This window comes from Protopterus annectens, chromosome 2.part0, assembly GCF_019279795.1.
Source record: "Protopterus annectens isolate FY-2018-M chromosome 2.part0, PAN1.0, whole genome shotgun sequence".
Classification (NCBI taxonomy): Eukaryota; Metazoa; Chordata; order Ceratodontiformes; family Protopteridae; genus Protopterus; species Protopterus annectens.
The window spans coordinates 493,730,760-493,752,242 of NC_056728.1; the positions used below are offsets into that span (position 1 = coordinate 493,730,760).

The following is a 21,483-nucleotide window of genomic DNA, read 5'->3' on the forward strand; positions in this document are numbered from 1 at the left end:
TGGAGCACCCTGTCTATATCAGAATCCGACATTCTCGAAGACCGAGAGGAAACAGAACGGGTTCGAAGACCTCTCCCTCGGCCCCAAGGGACTAGGGGACCCGGCTCGAGGCTCTATGAGAATGGCGCCGAGGAAACACACACCAGACTCCATCGGTGCGAGGTAGACTTGGTGCCGAGGAGTGAAGTGTCTGAGGCGACCCTTGTCGGCTCCGAGAGCAGTGGAGCCGGCGAAGGTGACCCGCCTCTCGATGCCCCAGCCATCGGCTCCGAAGCCCGAGGAGTGATACTGGAGGCATCGAGGCAGACAGTTCGACCTCGGCTCCGAAGTCTTTGGAGCCGAGGAGAGGCCTGCCAGGTCTCTTGGCAGTGGATCCGACGGACTGGTCGGAGCCGAAGCCCTTTCTTTTGGCAGGAGAGAGCAGAAGACAAGGCTTCTTCAAAAGAGGGTTTAATCAACCCTTTAAGAATTAATTTATTTTTCCTCTCCTGGAGGACCCTAGAGGAAAAAGCGTGACATACGCTGCATGACTCCTGCAAGTGCTTTGACCCTAAACAATAAACACAAAGTAGATGGTCATCTGTAACAGACATCTTAAAAGCACATTTAGTACATTTTTTAAAGCCCGAAGGCCTAGGGGCTTGAGACATGATGTCAAACAATTTCTGACAGGAAATTTCACAACTGTAGAATCGCTATGACAAAAAACCGAAGGCTTACAGAAACAGTGTAAGAACACAACCTTAGGTGTAATAACCGGGAACTTTAAAACACTAAAAAGTTCAGTTTTACAGTTTGACCAAAAGGCCCTGGATTGAAAGGGGCGAAACAAACTCTACCCAATCACACACAATAAATTCCACTACTCAATCGTACACAACAGGCAGCAATAGGCAGCAATAGCCGTTAAAACGGCTTTTGTGAAATACAAGCACAAAAACTGACAGAAAAAGTAGTTAATAAAAGCTACTCAGCCCAGCCAGCTCGAGACCACGTCCTTGCAGTTAAGCGGCAAACGAGATCTGGGGGACTGATGGTGGTGCATCCTGGGATATAGTAAGCTCAGCCAATAAGAGACTTCGCTCTTTGGCATAAGCGTGCCGAGTCGGAGCCGAGGGATCGGCTCCGAACCCATCATTCAGAATGTAGGCGAGATAGGATCACATAACATCAAATGTCAAATAAATAAATAAAGTGGGCAAGAGTCCAAACATATACAATCAGACAAAAAAAGTATTGGTGTTTATTTCTGTTTAACAGAATACTATGCGGTCAGGATGGGAAGGTAGTGTCTCTAAGTGATGCTAGTTATGAGATGCAGTTACCAGGCAGGAGGCACAAACTGAAACTATCTTAATGTAATGAAGCCCTGTAATGATACAGACACTACTACTTAGTAAGTGCAATGGTTAAAGAGAAATCCGAGAGGGATCGGATAGCAGACTTCCTTAGTGAGGCTTGAACTGAAATCTCAGTACATGAGACTGCAGTGTCAGAACATGCATCTCCTACACAGGTTCAGGAGGTCCGAGCAGTGCAACAAGAGTTTGGGGATTCACCTATGTTTGGTCAAGTCACCCTACAACAAACTATACACCAAGTTTTAACATCAAGGACCTTATTTCAAAAACACCAACAGAAAAAAAAAATTTTTCCAGGGCGGCAAGCCCCATTATATCCTCAATTTCACACCCCCTACTGATTTATTCTAGCTCCATAATCACACAATAATTTAGGGGGGGGGTTCAACGTACCACTGGCCTGCACAATAAAAGTCAATAAACTTCAAAGATGCCACAATTTATTTATTTATTTATTATTTTATTTCAGTTTGATTACCGGGGAAGTCCACTGGGCCAAGAAGTGCCCATTTTCAGTGGAGGCCAGGGGAGAAAAGCTCCATGTGCAATACAATACAGTGTTGGTTACAAAATACAAAGGTTACAAAATGTTGTAGAAGAAGTACAAAATACAAAAGAAAAACAAAAAGTTACAAAATGTAGGTTATAAATTCAAAAATGAAAAAAAAAATTCAAATTTAATATACATGATGAGACTTTTTTTTTTTTTATATTTACAGGGTAGTAGTTAATTTGACATCTGCTAGTACAGGCTCTTTGGATAGATGGGATTAAGCTTGAGAGTATAATAGAGCAGGAGGAAGTAGAGCTTGGAGGGAAAGTTTATGTAGGGTGAAAGCATGAGCATTTCCATTTGGAAGATAGGTGAATGAAGAGTTGGTTTTTGAAAGATTCAATATTGGGGATAGTCCTAAGTGAAGAAGGGAGAGAGTTCCATTTTTTACCTAGGGAGGAGGAGAGTAGAAGCTGACCAGTGGGACGTTTGGGTTTATGAATAGAGATTAGGTTTTGGTGTTCAGATCTCAAAGATATATTTGGGATGTAGGGGGGAAGAATATTCTTTAAGGCTGGGCATTTATCAGGGGAGAATATTAGTTTATGAGCGTTGGTTAGCTGGAGATAGTCTAAGTGGTTAGGGAGTTCTAACCAGTTCAGGGATTGGAGGCAGAGGCAGTGGTGAGTTGAAGTTTTGGATTTTGTGGCAAATTTGGAGATCTTATTGTAGCAAGCTTCAAGTTTAGAGGTGATAGATGTGGACAGATTGGTTAGAAGAGGGGCTCCATAAAGAAGAGAGGGTAGAAGGTAGGTTATTGCCAGGGTGTGCCTAGAGGAGTTGGAGAGAAACTGATTGTTCCTATATAGCATGCCTAGCTTTTGGTGGGTTTTCTTTATGTTTCGTAGTATGTGAAGATCGAATTTGAGGTGTTCATCTATGGTAATGCCAACTACTTCTATTGCAGTGGATGATTTGCTTTGCACCTTGAAAGTGTTTTTCTCAAAGGAGAGAACCTTGGAGGGGAGAAATATTAGGATTTTAGATTTATTAGAGTTGAGGGAAAGGTGATTTTGGTGCATCCAGCTCTCAGTGGTGGAAAAAGCTATTTGAGTTTTGTTCAGTAGTTCAGGAATGTTAGGGGCAGTGCAGACTAAGGTAGAGTCATCAGCGTATTGGATGACTGTAGTGTCAGGGATGACAGAGTGAAGGTTATTAATAAAGATGTTGAAAAGCATGGGTCCAAGGATGGACCCCTGGGGAACACCAGTAGGAGTAGGCAGGAAGAAAGAGGAGGAGTTTTTCCATTTGACAGCCTGTGATCTGTCGGATAGGTAGCTGGAGAACCAGGAAAGAGTGTTAGAGGAGAGATTGAGGTTGGCAAGGTGGAGGAGAAGATGGGAATGGGAAATGGTGTCGAAGGCTTTAGAGAGATCTAGCAGAACTGTGGATACTATGAGTCCAGAGTCTTGAGCTAGATTGACAGTTTCTAGGAAGGATAGCAGGGCAGTTGTGGTACTATGGCCAGGACGGAAACCATGCTGGGTGGGAGTAAGAAGGTCGTTCTGAATTAGGTATGGCAAACGTTGAAGGTGGACACATTTTTCTAGAATTTTAGATATTGGTGAGAGGAGGGCAATGGGGCGGAAGTTGGAGATAGAGGTGTTTTTGCCTCCTTTGTGGAGATGAAGAATGTAGGCTGAACGCCAGAGTTTGGGCACATATGATTCATTTAAGGATCTATTAATCAGGATACTGATTGGGAGAGCAATTCCTACAGCTGCATATTTGAGGAAAGAGGAGGGTATGCTGTCTGGGGCATTTCAGCAAGGCTTTAGTTTAGATAAAAGCTTTTTTATAAGAAAGGTAGATACTGGTTTGAGATGGAAATGGGGGGGTTGCTATTTGGGGAGGCAGGTGCTTTGAGGGGGGAGTTGGGAGGGTTCATATTTGGTAATATTTTAGTTAGTTTAGCTATGGATTCAGTGAAGAAGGTATTGAAGTTGGAGCTAAGTTCATTGTCAGTTAAGCTAGGATCAGGGCAGGGGTTATTTCCAGATCCTGGATGGAGAAGGGAGTTAACGGATTTCCAGAATTGCTTAGGGTTCTTGTTGTTGTTTTGCTGAAATTTATTATAGTAGTTTTTTTTGTCTTTGGTAATAAGTTTTTTTACTTGGTTGCGGAGTTGGGTATATTGGAGTAGGGCAGAGGACAGTTCATTTTTCTGGTAAAGGTTCCAGGATTTGTCTCTGTGGCGCATAATTTGCTTAGTTTCTTTGGTGAGCCGGGGGCAGGATTGTTTTTAATTTGTTTGTTTCTTACAGGGGCTAGGGAGTTAAGAGTCTTTAGGAAAATAGAGTTAAAAAGCTCTACAGCGTTGTCAAGAGGGAGAGAGTTTAAGATTTGCCAGTTAATTTGTTTAAGGATGTTGGAAAAAGTAGAAGGGTTGAAATTGCTAAGGTTACGAGTTTGAATGTAGACATGTTGGTGTTGGATGGTACTAGTTGATCTGTGGATGAAGGCAGGGAGGTGATCACTGAAGGTGTCAGGAAGGGTGCCAGAGAGATTGATTTTGTTAGGATGGGAGACAAGTATCCAATCAAGGATGGAGCCTGGGGGTTGTTTTTTGTTAGGACGTGTTACAGAATGGATTACTTGAGTGAAGTTGTAAAGGTTAATAGATAGAAGAGGGGAAGGAGTGTTGATTTTATTCCAGTCAATATTGACATCGCCTAGAATAAAGGTTTCATATGTTATTTCGGTTGAGGCCCAGTGTAGGATATCTTCGAGGGTGGAGATATTATTGCCGGGTGATATGTATATTGAAATAATGCAGATGGTTTTGTGTTTGTTCAAACGGAGAAGGCTAGTTGTGATTTCAGAATTTTTGAATTGAGGGGTATGGATTTGGAGAGGAATTAGGGAGAGAAGGTTGGAGTAGATTAGTGCAGAGCCTCCACCTTTTTTATTTAAATGGTCGCTTCTGAGGATTTGGTGCCAGGAGGTAGGATTTCAGAGTCAGTAATGTGGGGTTTTAGCCAGGTTTCGGATAAGGTTAAGATGTCGGGTTGGTAGTGATTGATCCAAGCATGGACAAGGTGAGATTTGTTGTTAAGGCTCTGGGCATTGATAGTGAAGATCTTAAGAGTACTAAGAGGGGAAGAGGGTGGAGTTGGGGAAAGGGAGGATGTCGTGTTTATAGAGGGTGAAGAAGGGGATGGAGGGATGGTGAGGTTTGAGCTGAGGCAGGGGCCAGGGTTTGGATATCGTACGTAATAAGTTTGGCCTCAAGTGTGTGGGAGGAAGGTATTTATCAGAGGTTAGTAGAAATTTAAGAGAGGGAGTTTTTATAGTGCTAGGGAAAAGCTTAAGATGGAAGAGGTGCAGTAGATTGGGACAGATAAGAGAGGAGGATATGTTGTGAAAGTGAGAGAGTAGTGCAGATTGCAGTTGAGTGGTAGGGGTAGTTTGGGTAGGGGGAGGGAGTTGGAGGGCTATATGAGAGTAGGAGGTCACATAATATAGTGGTATTAGTAAGATGAGGAGTAAGCAGGGGAGTCGGATGGTGTAGGGATAATGGGAGGGCATGTTTGGAAAGGGTGGGGACGAGATAGAAGTAAGGTGAGGAAGATGAAGTACTAGTTAAGGTGGGAAGGTACAAAGGAGGATGAGGAGAGTTAAAGAGATAACAGGGAATAGGGGACGGCTAAGTCTAAAGTGGTGTAGGTTTAGGGTGGGAGGAGTAGATGTGATGGAGGAAATGGGAGGAGTAGTATAGTATGATAAGACCAAGGGGGATGGATAGTTAAGAGAAGAGTGTGATATTATAGAATAGGGGAGGGGTAGTAGTAAGAGGTCTATGAGTGGATGAGGGATTTGGTAGGAGGAGTTAGGTATAAATGTAGCGGTGGTGGGGGCGGGTGGTAATTGGGGGCAGGGTAGGGAAGCGGAGTGGGCCCGCAGGGCGAATGGAGCGGGAAGAACCAGAGAAGGCTAGAGAGGTTCAAGAGCCAATCAGTGGAACATTGAGGCAGAGGGGTAAGTTGGCAGTATGGGGAGTAGAGAGAACCAAGTAGGTTAAGATAAGAGTGGGTTTTGAGAATATAGGAGACAGTGAAGAGAAGAAGAGTCCAGCTAGAATGGGCTAAGAGAGTATAGGAGATAAAGTAAGGAGAAGAAAAATTAGAGCTTAGAGAGAAAGCCTGAAGAGAGTAAAAGTAAGTCTATTATAGAGTGAAAATAAGTCTATTATAGAGGGGGGAGGATGCCATCTAGTGGACAGTTGCAGAAGTGCATCTTAATCCACTAGGATAACCTCTGGACCAAGGTGGACTGGAGGAAGAAGGGAGCTGGTGTAATTCGGGAAGCAGGATGAGGGGGAAGAGCAGGGAAATGGAGCGAAGGGGGTTTAGGCTGCTGGCTTCCTGGCAGGGAGTAGAGTAAAGCAAGGTTTAAACAATAAGGTAATAAAGGTTTTGCAGCAGATGCACATAGTTCCTGGGAATCTTCTTGGTTCGAATTCTGAAAGGGGATGAGGCTGTAGAGTAGTTGCTATTGCTTTGGCAATTGGATGAGCTGTCTTAATATAGTCAGGACTAGGAGTCCGCCCAGGCTAGATCACAGGGGGAAAAACAGGGCCAAACAGCTGGAAAACAGGAGAGAAAGATGTAAGAGAAGTAGTATTTTAGAAATGTAAAGCACACCTAGACACCTAGTAGCAGTAATAGGCAGTTACTGTGCATACATTAACAGTAAAGACAAACAACATGTAGCAATAATAGTAAATATAAATCGACAGGACAGCTAGTAGTTAGCTACAAAAGGAGTTAGCCATTTAGGATATAGAAGTGTTCAAGTATGCTCTATGCTACATTTAGGCAATACATAAAAACAAAAAAAAGAAAAGGCTAGGGGTAATGCAGTGTGCTTTGTACGGCCTCCGGAAGACTACTTTGGGAGGGAAACACACGTTTTGTAATGAGCGGTTGGAGGCTGGCATAAGGAGGGCGCGTTTAACAGAATCAAGCGTTTAGAACGCTCGGTTTACCATGTTGCCCACCAATTGAGTATAGCTCATTTAACATAGAACAAGAGCTTATTTAATTCTAATACAGGTTGCTGAAGCAGAATAGGCACTCTAAAATAGACAGGCAAGTGTCAGGATGCAGAGTGCTATAAACACTTGAGAGGAGGATGCATGTATGAAACATGCACGGGGGAGTTGGCGTCTATAATAAAATAACAGCCAGCAAACTCCACGGCGTGTTACAGGTTACTTTATCCAATACATTTCTCAAAAACCACAGCTAACAACCTTTACTAAACAAAAAAAACATCACTATTCTCATAAGAATTGCAGTTAATAGCTGTTAACAGAGATAGCAATCGCCAATCACATGGCGTGTGAAACAAAACGATAAAAGCATTTATCAAGCAAACTCTACATCGATTGTGCAACACATTAATCAATACAATCCACAGATAGCAAATAACAGGGTGTAGCAGACTGCAAAAGCTAACATAGCATTTATAGTGTAAAGCGCATTAAAGAGTAACAGTGTATTTATAGTGTATAGCGCGTTGAAGAATAACAAAAAACATGTTTTAACGGACTACAAAAGCTAACATAGAATTTCTAGTGTATAGCGCTTTAATGAAGGGACATACCCAAAGCACTCTATGAGGGAAAACGTATACAGAGTAGAAAGTACTAGCGACTCAGCGACCAGCACACATCTAAATGTATCAAAATACATTCAAGCACAACATGACAGTCTTAGCGATTTCTTAGTAGAGAGCGAGATGGTATTAAGCAAACAAAAAAGCAACAATACAAATAACAAAATGAAAAGTAATCTCTATGAAGACTTTCAAATGTACCACACTTGTCACAGAGTAGGACAGGCAAGTTTACGGACATTCACTTATTAAACTAGGACATAACCAACTTGTACAGCACCATGTGGACACAAGAACCCAGTGAAAAAATAACCTCTCTGAAAAAGCTCTATGGCCATGGAATGTAATCAATACTTTCAAATGCATCTTTTTTTCATTTTGCTTCTGTTCTTACTGCTACTGTACAACATATATAATTTTTCCACGTTTGTTTTTAATTTTTTTTGCAATCTGTTTCGGCTTGCTTTTATTTTATTTGTACAGTGTTTAGGCTTTTAAGCACGGCAAATAAAAAAAAATAAAATGTAGCATGTTAAGGTAGGCCAAACAATTTGATTATATATACATACATACATACATATGTATGTATGGGTACGTATCACTTCACCTAAAACTCATTTCACCTAAAAATCATTTCACTGACACCAAATCACCTAAAGTTCATTTCACCTAAAACTCATTTCACTGACAAGTAGTACAATAAGGCAACTCAAAGGTATATCTCCTTTTCCCCACTCTAGTGCGATCCTGGTGTTAGTATATATAGTTAAGGGGAGTGGGGGGCATAGCCCCTCACATTGGGAGGTGTGGTGGGCGTAGCCCCCCACTTACTTTATATTGTCTGGTTTTGTTTTACATTATTTGGTAAAAGCCAACTAGGTGGGGGGCTACTCCCACCCCCCCAATGTGGGGGCTGCACCCCCACACCCCCCATTAATACATATACTAACACCAGGATCGCACTACAATGGGGAAAAGGACATAAACCTTTGAATTGCCTTAGAGTACTAGTTGTCAATGAAATGAGTTTTAGGTGATTTGGTGTCAGTGAAATGAGTTTAGGTGAAATGAGTTTTAGGTGAAGTGATACGTACCCGTATGTATACCTGTATGCCAAGCCCTTGCTACCAAAAATAATCAAACAATGGACTACAGAAAATATAATGAAGAACAAATAAAATAAAATTAGCCAGCAACTATGCCACTTATGACTGCATTTTCAACACAATAATCTTAACAATACATTTTATGCTACCATAAAACACTTGACTAACCTTTAATTGACGGATCCTTTGGATCTTGTTCTCGATTAAATTCCTCTTCTTGCATGAGATCTTCTCTTTCCATGTCTTCATCTTTTTTCTGGACATTCTCTGCCTGATTTTGGATATCTTTATTTGCTTGTTTTTCATTGTTTACTGGTTCAACTTTTGCTGGATCTTTCACCGCCTGAGGTTCATTTAGGATGTCTTCTGCATTATTAGCCTTCACATCTTCAATATCATTTTCAGCATCAGCCTCTTCTGTAAACACAAATTTAGAGATACTTCAATTTTTTGGGTTTGGTAAGGTACATATTTCGCTTGCTCACTAACTGCTTAATGCAGGAGATAAACAGTATGCTCCTTAATAAACTCAAATGATCTGAGAGGAACTTCCTTGGTGGGTGTCAGACTGTGGTAATTATTTCCTGCCTCTTTACCTCTTCAGCATATTTTACACAAAGGCTTCTACACTCAAAGGTGCTAATAATGACATGTACTACACACGCAGAGCTTGCCTTAGGTTTGAAACTGCCAGCTTGTGCCAAACCTCTTCACACATCCATCAAATTAAAAAAAAAAAGAATGGAAATGTGATAACCTAAAAAGGATTCAAGTAAATCTACTAAGGAGCTACAATAGGTGCATGAGCACCATTTGCTCTACTCCCCAACTTCCAGAAACTTACTGCCATCCACTCAGTAATGTTTCTGCTTGAAATCCAAATAAAAAAACAAAACGGCTATGCCTCAACCCCACTGACATTCCCACGTGTGTGTGTGTGTGTGTCACAGCCTCCAAGATCACATTAACTCAACGCAAAGTATACGTACAAACTGGGGACATATAACTTGCATATGTTTGAACTTGAACATACACAAGAGACTTCAGCTGTGAGCAGTTAGCTTGCAAGCAGTGGAAATAACCATCTAAAGCAAAACCACCTGCCAAATTAAGAAAGAACTCAAACAGTAGGCACTAAATACAAAAGGTCATGCAAACAAAGGAATATGAAAATAGGACAAGTGTAACCTACCAGAATCCCATTACAGATCAACAAGCATGGATGCATCTGTTATACCCAGCACTGATGATTCCCCTTGATGTGTCCAGAACTGGGCTGATCATTACTAGAACCCTTCAGGGTGGCAACAGCTATTGAAGAGCCACAACAGGAAGGCTTAGAAGGCTGATTCCTTAAGTATGGAGGCATCAAAGGAGGCCTGACTCCTGGAGTCATGTTCTAGATCATGTTTGTTGAAGGTAAGTGATGACAACCAAGTTTTGCAGTACATGACTCCAAAAAAGACATTTTAAAATGGACAATCAAAGCAGTCATGTCACCTGGCTAAGTTACCTTTGATAATGGCATTTTCCAATGGTAATGCATCTGGCAATCTACTTGGAAAAGACTGTTTGACAACTGCTAGTCAAACTCTCCCTATGGCCACCTGATGGCAAAATATAATACAAATGGGAATTCACTTCAAAAAGTCTTGTTTGGCAACTGCCAACCTTTCCTTCACTGGTGGGACAAAGACAAATTGTGGTTCTCTTTTCCTAAACTTATGCCTGTGCTTCAGATAGAACCTAACAAGAGGTGCATATCCTGGGTAAGAAGGGAGGTCCCTCCTTTGGTTTCTGCTCCTATAATGAATTATTGGCAATAAATGTATTGGTTTAAGGACAATTCTGACACCACTCTAAGAAGAAAATATGAACCGACTATAAAGGAAACCGGATCCTTCCGGAGGAACAGATACAATACCATACAAAGAGTGCATGAAGCTCCAAGATCTATGGATAGAGGTGATGGCCACCAAGAAAGCTGCTTCCAAGGGCTTCACATGAGGCCTAAGTAAGACTATCAATCATGAAGTGCAAACTCCATGAAAAAGAAGAGTTCTTCAAAAAGGAGTGTACATCATTTCATCAAATGCTCATTTCACTGAATCACAAATGGTCAAACACAATTGACTTAAAACTCATTTGGCTGAACCACAACTGACAGAAAACATTCAATGCAACAAATTTACCATAAAACAAAATGTTTTTGCAAGAGGTAATCCCACTGACACCCCACATATTGGGGGATCTGCCCTCCACACTACCTTTTTTTATACATAGTAACTTCACAGTTGCACAGCTGTGGAGAAAAGAGCAATGAATCAGTGCTGGCAGACAAACACACATTTCTACAGGTCTGAGAGTATGACATGACAGCAGCCATTCAAATCTACACATACTCTTGTTTACAACACCTATGATAAAAAAACAGCATTGACAGCACACAGACTTCTAAAGTTTTGGATCAATTGTGATTCAGTGAAATGAGTTTTCAGTAAATTGTGTTCGAAATGTACAATCAAATGACATGTACCCTTAAAAAGTAGGCAGAGATGCAGCACTTTTACGGAAGTGCTAAAACAACTGATACAGAACTACTGTCTTCCATTCTACAAGATAACACTGGATAGAACCAGCTGACACATTCCCAACTGACACTCCAAACAAACGGAGGCCTGAGATAACCCAGAAGTGCCTGTATACAAAGTGGGGCTTCACTGGATGCCACTCCATCAAATGAGAGAATCCCTTCCATTAGGTAGTGTATATCTTTCAGGCAGAAAGCTCCCTAGTATCTTCAGTCACATATGACACCAAAGCTGAAAATCCAGTTGAATCAGATAGCCTACAACAGAAGCCAGGGCATAAGGTGGAAATGGTGATCACTAAGCTGTACGGGAGGTCATTGGCCAGTATCATGAAGACTTGCTCAACCAGCAGGGATAAGCCCACAGCCATACCATTTCTAAAGCACCAAAGAGAAATAGCACATTTTGCTTTTTCATTTACAAATTTTGCTATCGGGCATGAAATCAGAGGGAAAGTCGGAAAAAGAACAGGAATCTTCTCTGATGTGGAATGGAAAATACGTCCATTGCTACATCCACTTTGTTCTTCTGTACTGATCAGCAGTAAGTGAGTACAAGACACCTAAAATTTCAACTCCAGAAAAGGACTGGAGGAGTAGCTCAGTCTACCAGCATGCTCACCTGACTAATAAGAAGGCTGAGAGGGTGACGGCTCTCTCTATGACCAGTACTGGACTGACATTACATGTCTGCAGAGTGGGTATGCTGCATATCCCCTACTTACATAGCCCTTAATGTCTGGTGCAGATATAATTCAGTACCCAAGGCCAGTGCCAGAAGGGTGCCCAGATAACTTAGTTTTTCTGTATTTATTTATTTTGCAATAATAAAAGTATAACTTTTAAATACATAATAATGGAAAAAACTATTCTCAAAAAAGAATTTAGTATTACAATACTATTACAATTAATATACTAATTACTATAAATTAACAAAATAAACCTAACTCCAAAAATGAGAGGAAGTACAAAGAAATGCTACTTATTAAGATGCCATCACTTTTTTCTTTCCATGTCCAGTCAGTATCTTTACTAACATGCCATCACTTTTTTCTTTCCATGTCCAGTCAGTATTTTTACTAACATGCCATCACTTTTTTCTTTCCATGTCCAGTCAGTATTTTTACTAACATGCCGTCACTTTTTTCTTTCCATGTCCAGTCAGTATTTTCATACGTAATCACATCAGATGCAATGACATCAGTAGTTCAGACATACATAATGGTAGTGCTTAGATGAAGAATCACATTTTGTGAACACACCAGAGCAGCAGTGGATATAAAAAGTGTACAAACCCCTGTTAAAATGCCAAGTTTTGTGATATAAAAAAATGAGACCACAATAAATTATTTCAAAACTTTGCCCACCTTTAATGTGTCCTATAACCTGTACAATTCAATTGAAAAACAAACAAATCTGTTAGGGGAAAAATATATAAAAAATAAAAAATGTATAATAAGCTGGTTGCTTAATTGTGCACAACCTTAAACTAATACTTTGTTGAAGCACCAGTATTCAGTCTTCTTGGGTAGGAGTCTATCAGCATAGTACATCTTGACTTGGCAATATCTGCCCACTCTTCCTTGCAAAAGTGCTCCAACTCTGTCAGACTGCAAGGCTATCGCTTGTGCACAGCCCTCTTCAGGTCACCCCACAAATTTTCTGTTGGATTTAGGTCTGGGCTCTGGCTGGGCCATTCCAAAACTTTAATTTTCTTCTGGTGAAGCCATTCTTTTGTTCATTTGGATGTAAAGGTTGGGGTCATTGTTGTGTTGAAAGGTGAAACTCCTCTTCATCTTCAGCTTTCTAGCAGACGCCTGCAGGTTTTGGGCCAAAAGTGACTGGCATATGGAACTGTTCATAGTTCCCTCCACCTCGGCTAAAGCCCCAGTTCCAGCTGAAGAAAAGCAACCCCAAAGCATGATACTGCCACCACCATGCTTCACTGTGGGGATGGTGTCCTTTTGGTAATGCAAAGTGTTGTTTTTGCCTCAAACGTACCTTTTGGAATTGTGGCCAAAAAGTTCAACCTTTATTTCATCAGACCATAACACATTTTCCCACATGCTTTTGGGAGACATGATGTATTGTTTTGCAAATTTTAGCTGGGCCTGGATGTTTTCTATGTAAGAAAAGGCATCAGTCTTGCAACCCTAACCCACAGTCCAGACATATGGAGAATACAGGAGATTGTTGTCACATGTAGTACGCAACCAGCACTTGCCAGAAATTCCTGGAACTCTTTCAGTGTTACTGTAGGTCTCTTGGCAGCCTCCCTGACCAGTTTTCGTCTGGTCTTTTCATCAATTTTGGACAGAATGTCCAGTTTTTTGCAGTGTCACTGTTGTCCCATATTTTCTCCACTTTTTGATGATTCTCTCCACTGTGTTCCATGGTATATCCAATGCTGTGGAAATTTTTTGTACTCTTCTCCTGACTGATACCTTTCAACAATGAGATCCCTTTGATGCTTTGTAAGCTCTCTGTGAACCATGGCATTTGCTGTAGCAGGCAACTACGTGAATGTCAGGAAAGTCCTACTAGGACAGCTGAACTTTATTTGGGGTTAATCAGAGTCTCTTTAATTGATAGCAAGTGTGTACCCAATAAGACTGAATGCTGTAATTAAATCAAAAGGTGCTTTGACAAAGTATTAGTTTAAGGGTGGGCACACTTATGCAACTAGCTTATTGTATGTTTTTTTATTTTTTTATATTTTTTCCCCTAACAGATTTGTTTTTCAATTAAATTGTACAGGTTATAGGTTACATTAAAGGTGGGAAAAGTTTGGAACTTATTTATTGTAGTCTCATTTTTTATATCACAAAAACCTGGCATTTTAACAGGGGTGTGTACACTTTTTATATTCACTGTACCGCAAGATAAATAAATATATAAATCATACAAAAACAGACACAGACTGATAGGACAGCAGATAAAACTGTGAGATGGTATTAACAATAAATGGTGCCCATGGTAGTGATCAATTTATTTTTTAACACAGCAGTAAGGAAGCAGAGGTGTCAAAGATATTAGTATAGTTGTGCAAGTAAAATTACCATAACAGTAGATGTCTGAATTATCGCTGCTGCAAGAGCCTTAGCTATAAGGGTTATTCCCCCTGCCAAGGATGTAACAGACAGGCAGATTCCAAAGCTTCAGGGCACCTTCCACACACCCAAACTGTCTGGCAGCTCGAGCTGAGCGGACTGAAAGACAATTTGGGTGGCAAGCCCTTCAGAGCTTTCCTGCTAACAGAAAGAGAGAGAGAGGGAGGCTCTCTCAAAGAGGTCCCGGGGCCAAAGATAATTGAGAGTGAGGAGTCCTGACCAGGGCAAGAATCTCTTTTATATTTATATGTTTGCTTCTGTCCTTGGTGTCTCTCACACACACTGCACTTTTATCCTCCTGAAACTGCTCCCCAGGCAAAGTCAGAGGAGTCTATGGTGACTGACTGCTTTGGAACAGGAGGGAGGACAGACCTGCATTTAGGGATATCTGTTGTCTCCACCAAGTGATTTCCATTTTGACAAACCCCAGCACTGGGATCTGAAAAGCCAGGGGTGTTGGTACTGGTACCAAAGAGACTTCAGATACTAATATATCTTTATTATGTGTTGTCTTGCCAAGGTTATTACTAGAATCACAGAAGCCACAAGACCACAAATCCTGATGTATACCCTCACAGTGACAAAAGTCTTAGTGGAAAACTGTAGAAATAGATTTATGGCTAGATTGTTTTCCTGTGGAAGAAAAGCTCTGACATTGCAGAAACACAATCCTCTGACAATATGTCAAGAAAAGACTTTTGAATGTTCTCTTGGAATCTGACTGCTAGCTTGTGTAAGAGATGTCCCACCCAAAAGTGAGATTCCTGACACTTTGAAAAAGACTTTACAAAGATAGGCAAGTCATCTAAATATGGAAAAATGTGAATACCCTGTAGTCTACAATGACCTATAACTGGAGCTAGACACTTTGTGAACACGCTTGGCACAGTGGATATTCCAAAGGACAAGTCTGGATGAACATGAAGGTGATAAGCAGCTTTTACATCTAGTGTTGCCAGGAAACTTGAATGAAGAGGAGAACATATTAAGTGACATAATTTTCAATGTGGACACTATCACAAACAGGTTTAGGAAAGAAAGATCCAGAACTGGTCTCCAAGCATTATTTTCATTGGCACTACAAAAATATCTTCAAATAAAACCCCTTTCCCATCTGAGCAGGGGGGGGGTTATATCACTCCATTGGACAACATGTGATGGACAGGTGGAAAGAAAAGATTGTGGTCTGGATGATGAGAGTGAGGAATTACCTCCCTAGAAACGAGGAATTTCCTCCCACTATCATCTATAACACTGATGAATAATCTTCAGAACCCATTTGTCTGAAACTATCTGTTGCCAATGAGAAAAGTGGAGATTCAGACTTTCTGGAAGAAAAATGGCTGCCAGGGTAGAAGTACAGAATAGTCATCGGAATGTCCTTGGTTTTGGGAGTTTCCAGAATTCTTCTTGGAACCCTCTTACCATTTCTTCTTAAACATCTGTTGACTTGCATTTTGCTTCTTACCAAAACTGGATGAGGAATTAGAGAATCCCTTGAAAAACTTGGAAAAGGAGGGTTGAAATATAGGGATTGTATCAGCTTATTCCTTTCATCACACTTTTTGATCACCTCTGAAGTAGATGGGCCAAAAACTAAACATCTGTCCAAAGGAGAATTTAAAATCTCATTTTATCATCACCTGGGAGGTTCTGAGAACATAGCCATGCAAACTTCTTCAAAACAGTACAAGTGGCCATAGCCCTTGAAGAACTATCAACAGAGTTAGTCATACACACACTGCATATAATGAGTAGTGATTTAAACAACAAAAGAAATTACATTATTTAAAGCACATTTTCCTCACAAAATTACATTATTTAAAGGAGATTTTCCTCACAATAAGAAACTGCAGAAAACATTTATTGTACTTTCATAATTAGTCAGAACAAAACTTAACATATGAGCCTGACAATTCAAAATTCTGAAAATCAAAGCTGCAGAAGGATTCCCCCCCCCCCCCAATAATATCAATGATTTTCCCATCCTTGTCAGAGACAGTAGGATTGGAATTAACTATGTGTTTAGCAGCAGAAGGATTAAACAAACGTTACATACTCACCATAACTATGCCTCTGTGTTGTCCGTTTCCATTCTTATTCAACTGAAGTGTCTCAGATCTGACCTGGGATCTTATTTGGCTGCATTTACTTAAGACTCTTGGATCAAACTCTTGAGTTCCTACTTTTACCCATAGTGCCCCAGAACCCTGTAATACCTCAAATTGAGTTTGCCACCCCAGATGCAGAAAGACTAACCACAGGCCAATACAGAAGGAAAGCCAATAGGAAAGATACGGACTCAAACATGGAACAGTGGTTCCATATTTACTATCAGGTCACTCAAGAGGAAAAGGGGACGGAGGGCAGGAAGTTGAAGAATGAAAATGGACAACAGCGATGCATAGTTTGAGCACATAACTTATACCTCCTGTTATTTTCATTCATTCCTCAACTGATGGGACAGAGTCCCGAGCTACTTGAATCTGGCCACCCCTTCAGAAGGATATTCTGGAGCACCACAAAACCAAGATAAGCTCTGTTCTGGGGATCAAATTCAATTTGTAATCAGCAATAAAGGTATGAGCATTGGACCAAGTGGTTGCAGCACAAATGTCATCAATGGAAACTCTGGAAAAAAAGCAGCAGTAGCCATGGAACTACTTGAATGAGCTTTAGGAAGTCTGGGCAAAGAAAGATCTTGTTGACTGTAAACAAATGATATGCAATCTGTTAACCACTTTGCTAAACCTGAGGTCTGATTTGGCTGATGGCTTGAATGGGCTCTGAGTTAAGCTCTGTAGAAACAGCACTGAATCCTAACATGGAGTAGGGTCGTTAAATGGGGGGGGGGCTAAGTAAAAAAGTGCCTTTAAGGAAAGCTTTGCATAATTTGGATAAAGCTAGAGAAGAAGCACTGTGTCCAGTATGACAATTTGAGATGGCTGCTAATTGACCTTTGATATTAGAAAAACTAGCCCCTTCTTGAAAAACAGATGCTAGGAAATTCAGGATAGTGGGAATAGTGGCAGTAAAGGGATCCAATTCTCTTTGATGGGCTCAGCAGGAAACCCATTTCCATTTAATCTTACAAAGCTTCCTGGTGGAGGCTTTCTGGGATGACAGCAATATTTGACAAACCAGGAATGAAAGCCTGGGCTGTCTAACCACTACAGGAAATTGAAAAAACGTATAGTTAATTTGAGGTGTGCAACATCTGGGTGCACCACCCCTGTGGGATGAGAGATCCGATTTAGACTGGGATTAAGTATCCAAGGTGGTCATCGAAGATGAGACTTAAGAAAAGGGGAAACAAGTTTAATGAGGTCAAAAAGGGGCAATGAGGACAACCTTGCTGTTCAAAATGCTTTCTGTAGAAATTTGGGGATAAGTATAAAGGAGACTGGAGGGTGAAATGTGGACTACAGCATCTCTCAGTGACTCCCCCATGGGGATCAAACAAAGAACCTGCTGCACTTGTTGTGGGGACAGGCAAACAGAGAGCAGCAAGGTTGATCCCATCGTCAACACTAACTGACTAAGAGACCACTCATGAGGCATCAGAATGGACTTGCTGAATTTGTCTGCCAGCATGTTGTATTTTCCTGGAATGTGTGTTGCCATAAGAAAGTGGCTGGAGTAGACTGCCCTCTGCCACAAAGAGGATAAGAATGGGTTATTTTCTGCTTGTTGATGTACCAAACCACAGACATGTCTGTTCGGATAGCAATCGTCCCCTGAGGGAGTCCTGAAAGGCCTGCAACACTAGGAGGAACACCCTCATCTCCAGAACACTGATATGAAAATTGGTCTCTTCTAACGACCATGTTTCCTTGGACCATCCATCCCAAGAAATGCCACCCCAACCCAAGTGGGAGACTGCTGTGGTCACTGTGGCTACCAGGGGTGGATTCACAAAGGGGTATCCCTGACAAACTTTGCTGGATTGCACCCACCAAAGCAGGTAATTCCTGCAAACCCGAGTAAGTTTAATCTGCGAGGACAGCGGATGTTGAAAAATTGATCATTGAACAGCTAGAGTCCATTGCAGAACATGCATATAGAACTGAGCCAACGGAACCAAGGTTATAGCAGCCGACATATAACCTAAAGCCTGGAGGAACAGTCTTGCTGGGGAAAAGGGGTATGAAAAAAACTTTTACTTGAAATTGTATAGACTGTACTCTGATGAAAGAAATGCTAGCTGACTGGTGGTGTCCAGGTGGGCACCTAGGAATTCCAAGACTTGGACAAGTTGTAGATGAGACTTGGCATAGCTGATTGTGATGCCTAAAGAATGACAATTTTAAAAGGTAGTCCCTGGCATTTTCAAAGAGATACCTTGTTCGGGTGGTGAGAAGTTAAGTCATCTAAGTATTGAAGCACTCATTCAAGAAGCCTCAGGTGAGCTGCTAACGTTATCATACACCTGGTGAACACCTTGTAGGCTGTGGTGAGACCAAAGGGCATGGCTATGAATGGATAGTGAGTGGCCCCCGCCTGATGTGACAGTACGCATCCTGAAGAACGACAGAGCACATCAAATCAGCCTTTCGTAGAAATGGAAGAATGGACTAAACCATGACTATCTGGAACTTGGAACTTTCTTTACAAATTGATTGAGATTGCTGAGCTCTAGAATGGGACTCAAGTCCCTTATCTTCTTTGGCACTAAAAGAACCTTAAGTAAGTTCCAAATCCTCTCTGCTCTGGTGGGACCCTCTTGGATGCCTCTTTTGTCTAGCAGCTTTTGAACTTCTAAGGCTGCTAACTCCCGATGACATACTGGAACTTTGGGGAGCCTTTTCCATTTGGTTGGTGGGATTTGCAAAAAAAGAATGAAATGGCCTCTGGATATAATTTTTTGCACCCATCTCATTTTGTGACTGATGCAGAGACAAGCAATTTCCTGACTGCCTCCAGAGAAGAGCAGTCAGACAGCCGTTCAGGAGCACTGCAAGGGTTTATCTGAGAAGGCATCTCTAAATCCCTGGTTTTGTGGGTCTCCTCTGCCGCGGGGGCAGCATCTTCCACTGGAACTTGCTTTCGCCTCTGGGGGAAGTCTTCCCTCATGTGTCATAGAAAGGAACTTGTGACTCTTGGAACTACATCTTTTTACCTTCGTGCTGATTTCTGCTATGACAGACAAGGTCTTCCTGTCTTGCTCACTGCGGGAGAGCATTTGTTTAACTGTAGGGCACAACAAGGAAGATCCATCAAAGAGAGCATTGATGGATGAAGACTTGAAGGGCTCTGCAAAAATCGCATAAGCATATCCATGCATGTCTCCAAATGGCTATGTTGGAAACCGACGCCCATGAGGATCCTTCAGCTGGATGAGAAATCAACCACAAGGACACATTAGAGATAGACTGAAGGGTGGCCAGTTGTGAATATAGTGGTTTGTGTTCCTTCACAGACATGGACCCTGGAATAGATTTGGAGAAAGAATTCACAGACCAAAGTGCAAATGTCGTTGAGGCATAAACGTGCTTTCCAAATCTGTCCAAAGCCCTGGACTCTCTGTTAGGGGGATGGACATACCAGCTCTGTTCTGCCAGCTCTTTTTTAGTGTCTGCAGCCACAGCCATGGCATCTACAGGAACTCCCTTACTCCATTAAGGCCTGTCCTTAGGAGAGACGAGAAATTTGTTGGGGCTATGAGGAATGGGCTCTACAGTATCTAGCTCTTTCCATGCCCGGCAAGACACCAGATCTATAATGTTATCAGCTTGGGGGTGGGATAACTCAGGATGTAGATGGGCTGGACCCAAAGGCTTCCAGGAGCACCGACTCCTCCTGAGAAGGGGGATCGGAAAACCATCCACCCTTCTGGCTAAGGAACCCTAGAAAGTCTCCAAAGGAGACGTCCTCTGGTGGAGACCTTGAGGACCCCTCCCCTTCATCAAAGTCAGTGTCTATGATGACAGAGTCCTGAGGGGAACCTATGTGCCTACTTTTGCACAACCTCTTCCAAGGGACTTTGTCAGTGGGATGATCTGGAGAGGTGTCAGAAGAGAGAGGAATTTCCTCAAGAGAAACTGCCTGGATACCTCAGTGGGCCAGCTGTCCCTGTGGGATAGGCTGGTGAAGCTCGGAAAGTACAGTTGTGTACACTTACCATAAATGTAGATGTTCGAGTGTCTTCACTGTTGCAGTCATGACTGTAGGGTTCTCTCCTGCCGGCAGGCAGTCCTTGGTCGGCCAGAATCCCAACGTCTGGGTCCGGTGTCGGCTATGCAGCCATGCTCCCTGACGTCAGATCGCCAGGAGTACAAAGCTGACAGCCGACGCCATGTTCTCCAGTTTTGCTTGCCCCAGATGTCAGGAGTCCCAAAATGAGAAAGGTCCCATAACCTTTGCGAATACACCTCAGAAGAATGGAGAAAAAAGGAACCACACAGAAGTAAAAATAAGAGGGGACAGGAGGGAGGAAAACCCAGACTGCAACAGTGAAGACACTCGAACATCTACATTTATGGTAAGTGTACACAACTGTACTATGTTCATCGTGTTTCACTGTTGCAGTCATGACTGTAGGGTAGAATCCCAAAGCAGAGTGAAAGGGAGGTGGTCATAAAGAAGAAGGGGCGGCTAAAAGGCCCTGCAAGACTGCAGAAGCAAAGCCTGCCCTAGACTTAGAGTAGAGAGGTAGATTGTAGTGCTTTGAAAAAGTATGCATTGAACTCCAAGTTGCAACTTCCAAAATGTCTTTGGTAGGAACTCCCCTGAGGAAGGCAGCGGAAGTGGCAGCAGCTCTAGTGGAATGAGTACGTATACTCCCTGGGATTTGCTTTCCATGGTGTGAATAACAAAATCTGATTCCATGAGCAATCCATTTAGAAATGGTCTGTTTTGAAATGGCTTTACTTTGGGAACTTGAAGCATAAGAAACAAACAATTGCTCTGATTTTCTGAAGTTCTTGGTTCTGTCCAGGTAAAAAACGTAGTTGTCTGTGTACATCCAAGGAATGTAAGATCCTTTCCCCTTTATTTTGAGGAGTGGGGAAAAAAGTTGGCAAGTGAATGGTTTGATTTAAAGCCACTTTGGAAACCACCTTGGGCATGAAAGTAGGATTAGTCCTTAAAGACACCCTGTCTTGATGAAAAATAATATAAGGTTCTACAGTCATAAGAGCTTGCA

The 21,483-nt window shown here is 41.9% G+C and overlaps 1 protein-coding gene across 2 annotated transcripts in view; it reads right to left on the reverse strand.

Annotated features, from left to right (window-relative positions):
• Positions 1-21,483, reverse strand: part of GOLM1 (golgi membrane protein 1) — a 1,295,551-nt gene that overhangs the window by 211,764 nt on the left and 1,062,304 nt on the right. For both annotated transcript variants that reach the window (XM_044060901.1, XM_044060899.1), the window contains exon 9: positions 8,808-9,056. In XM_044060901.1, coding sequence (XP_043916836.1) covers positions 8,808-9,056 — 249 coding nt within the window. The remainder of the gene's footprint in view (positions 1-8,807; positions 9,057-21,483) is intronic.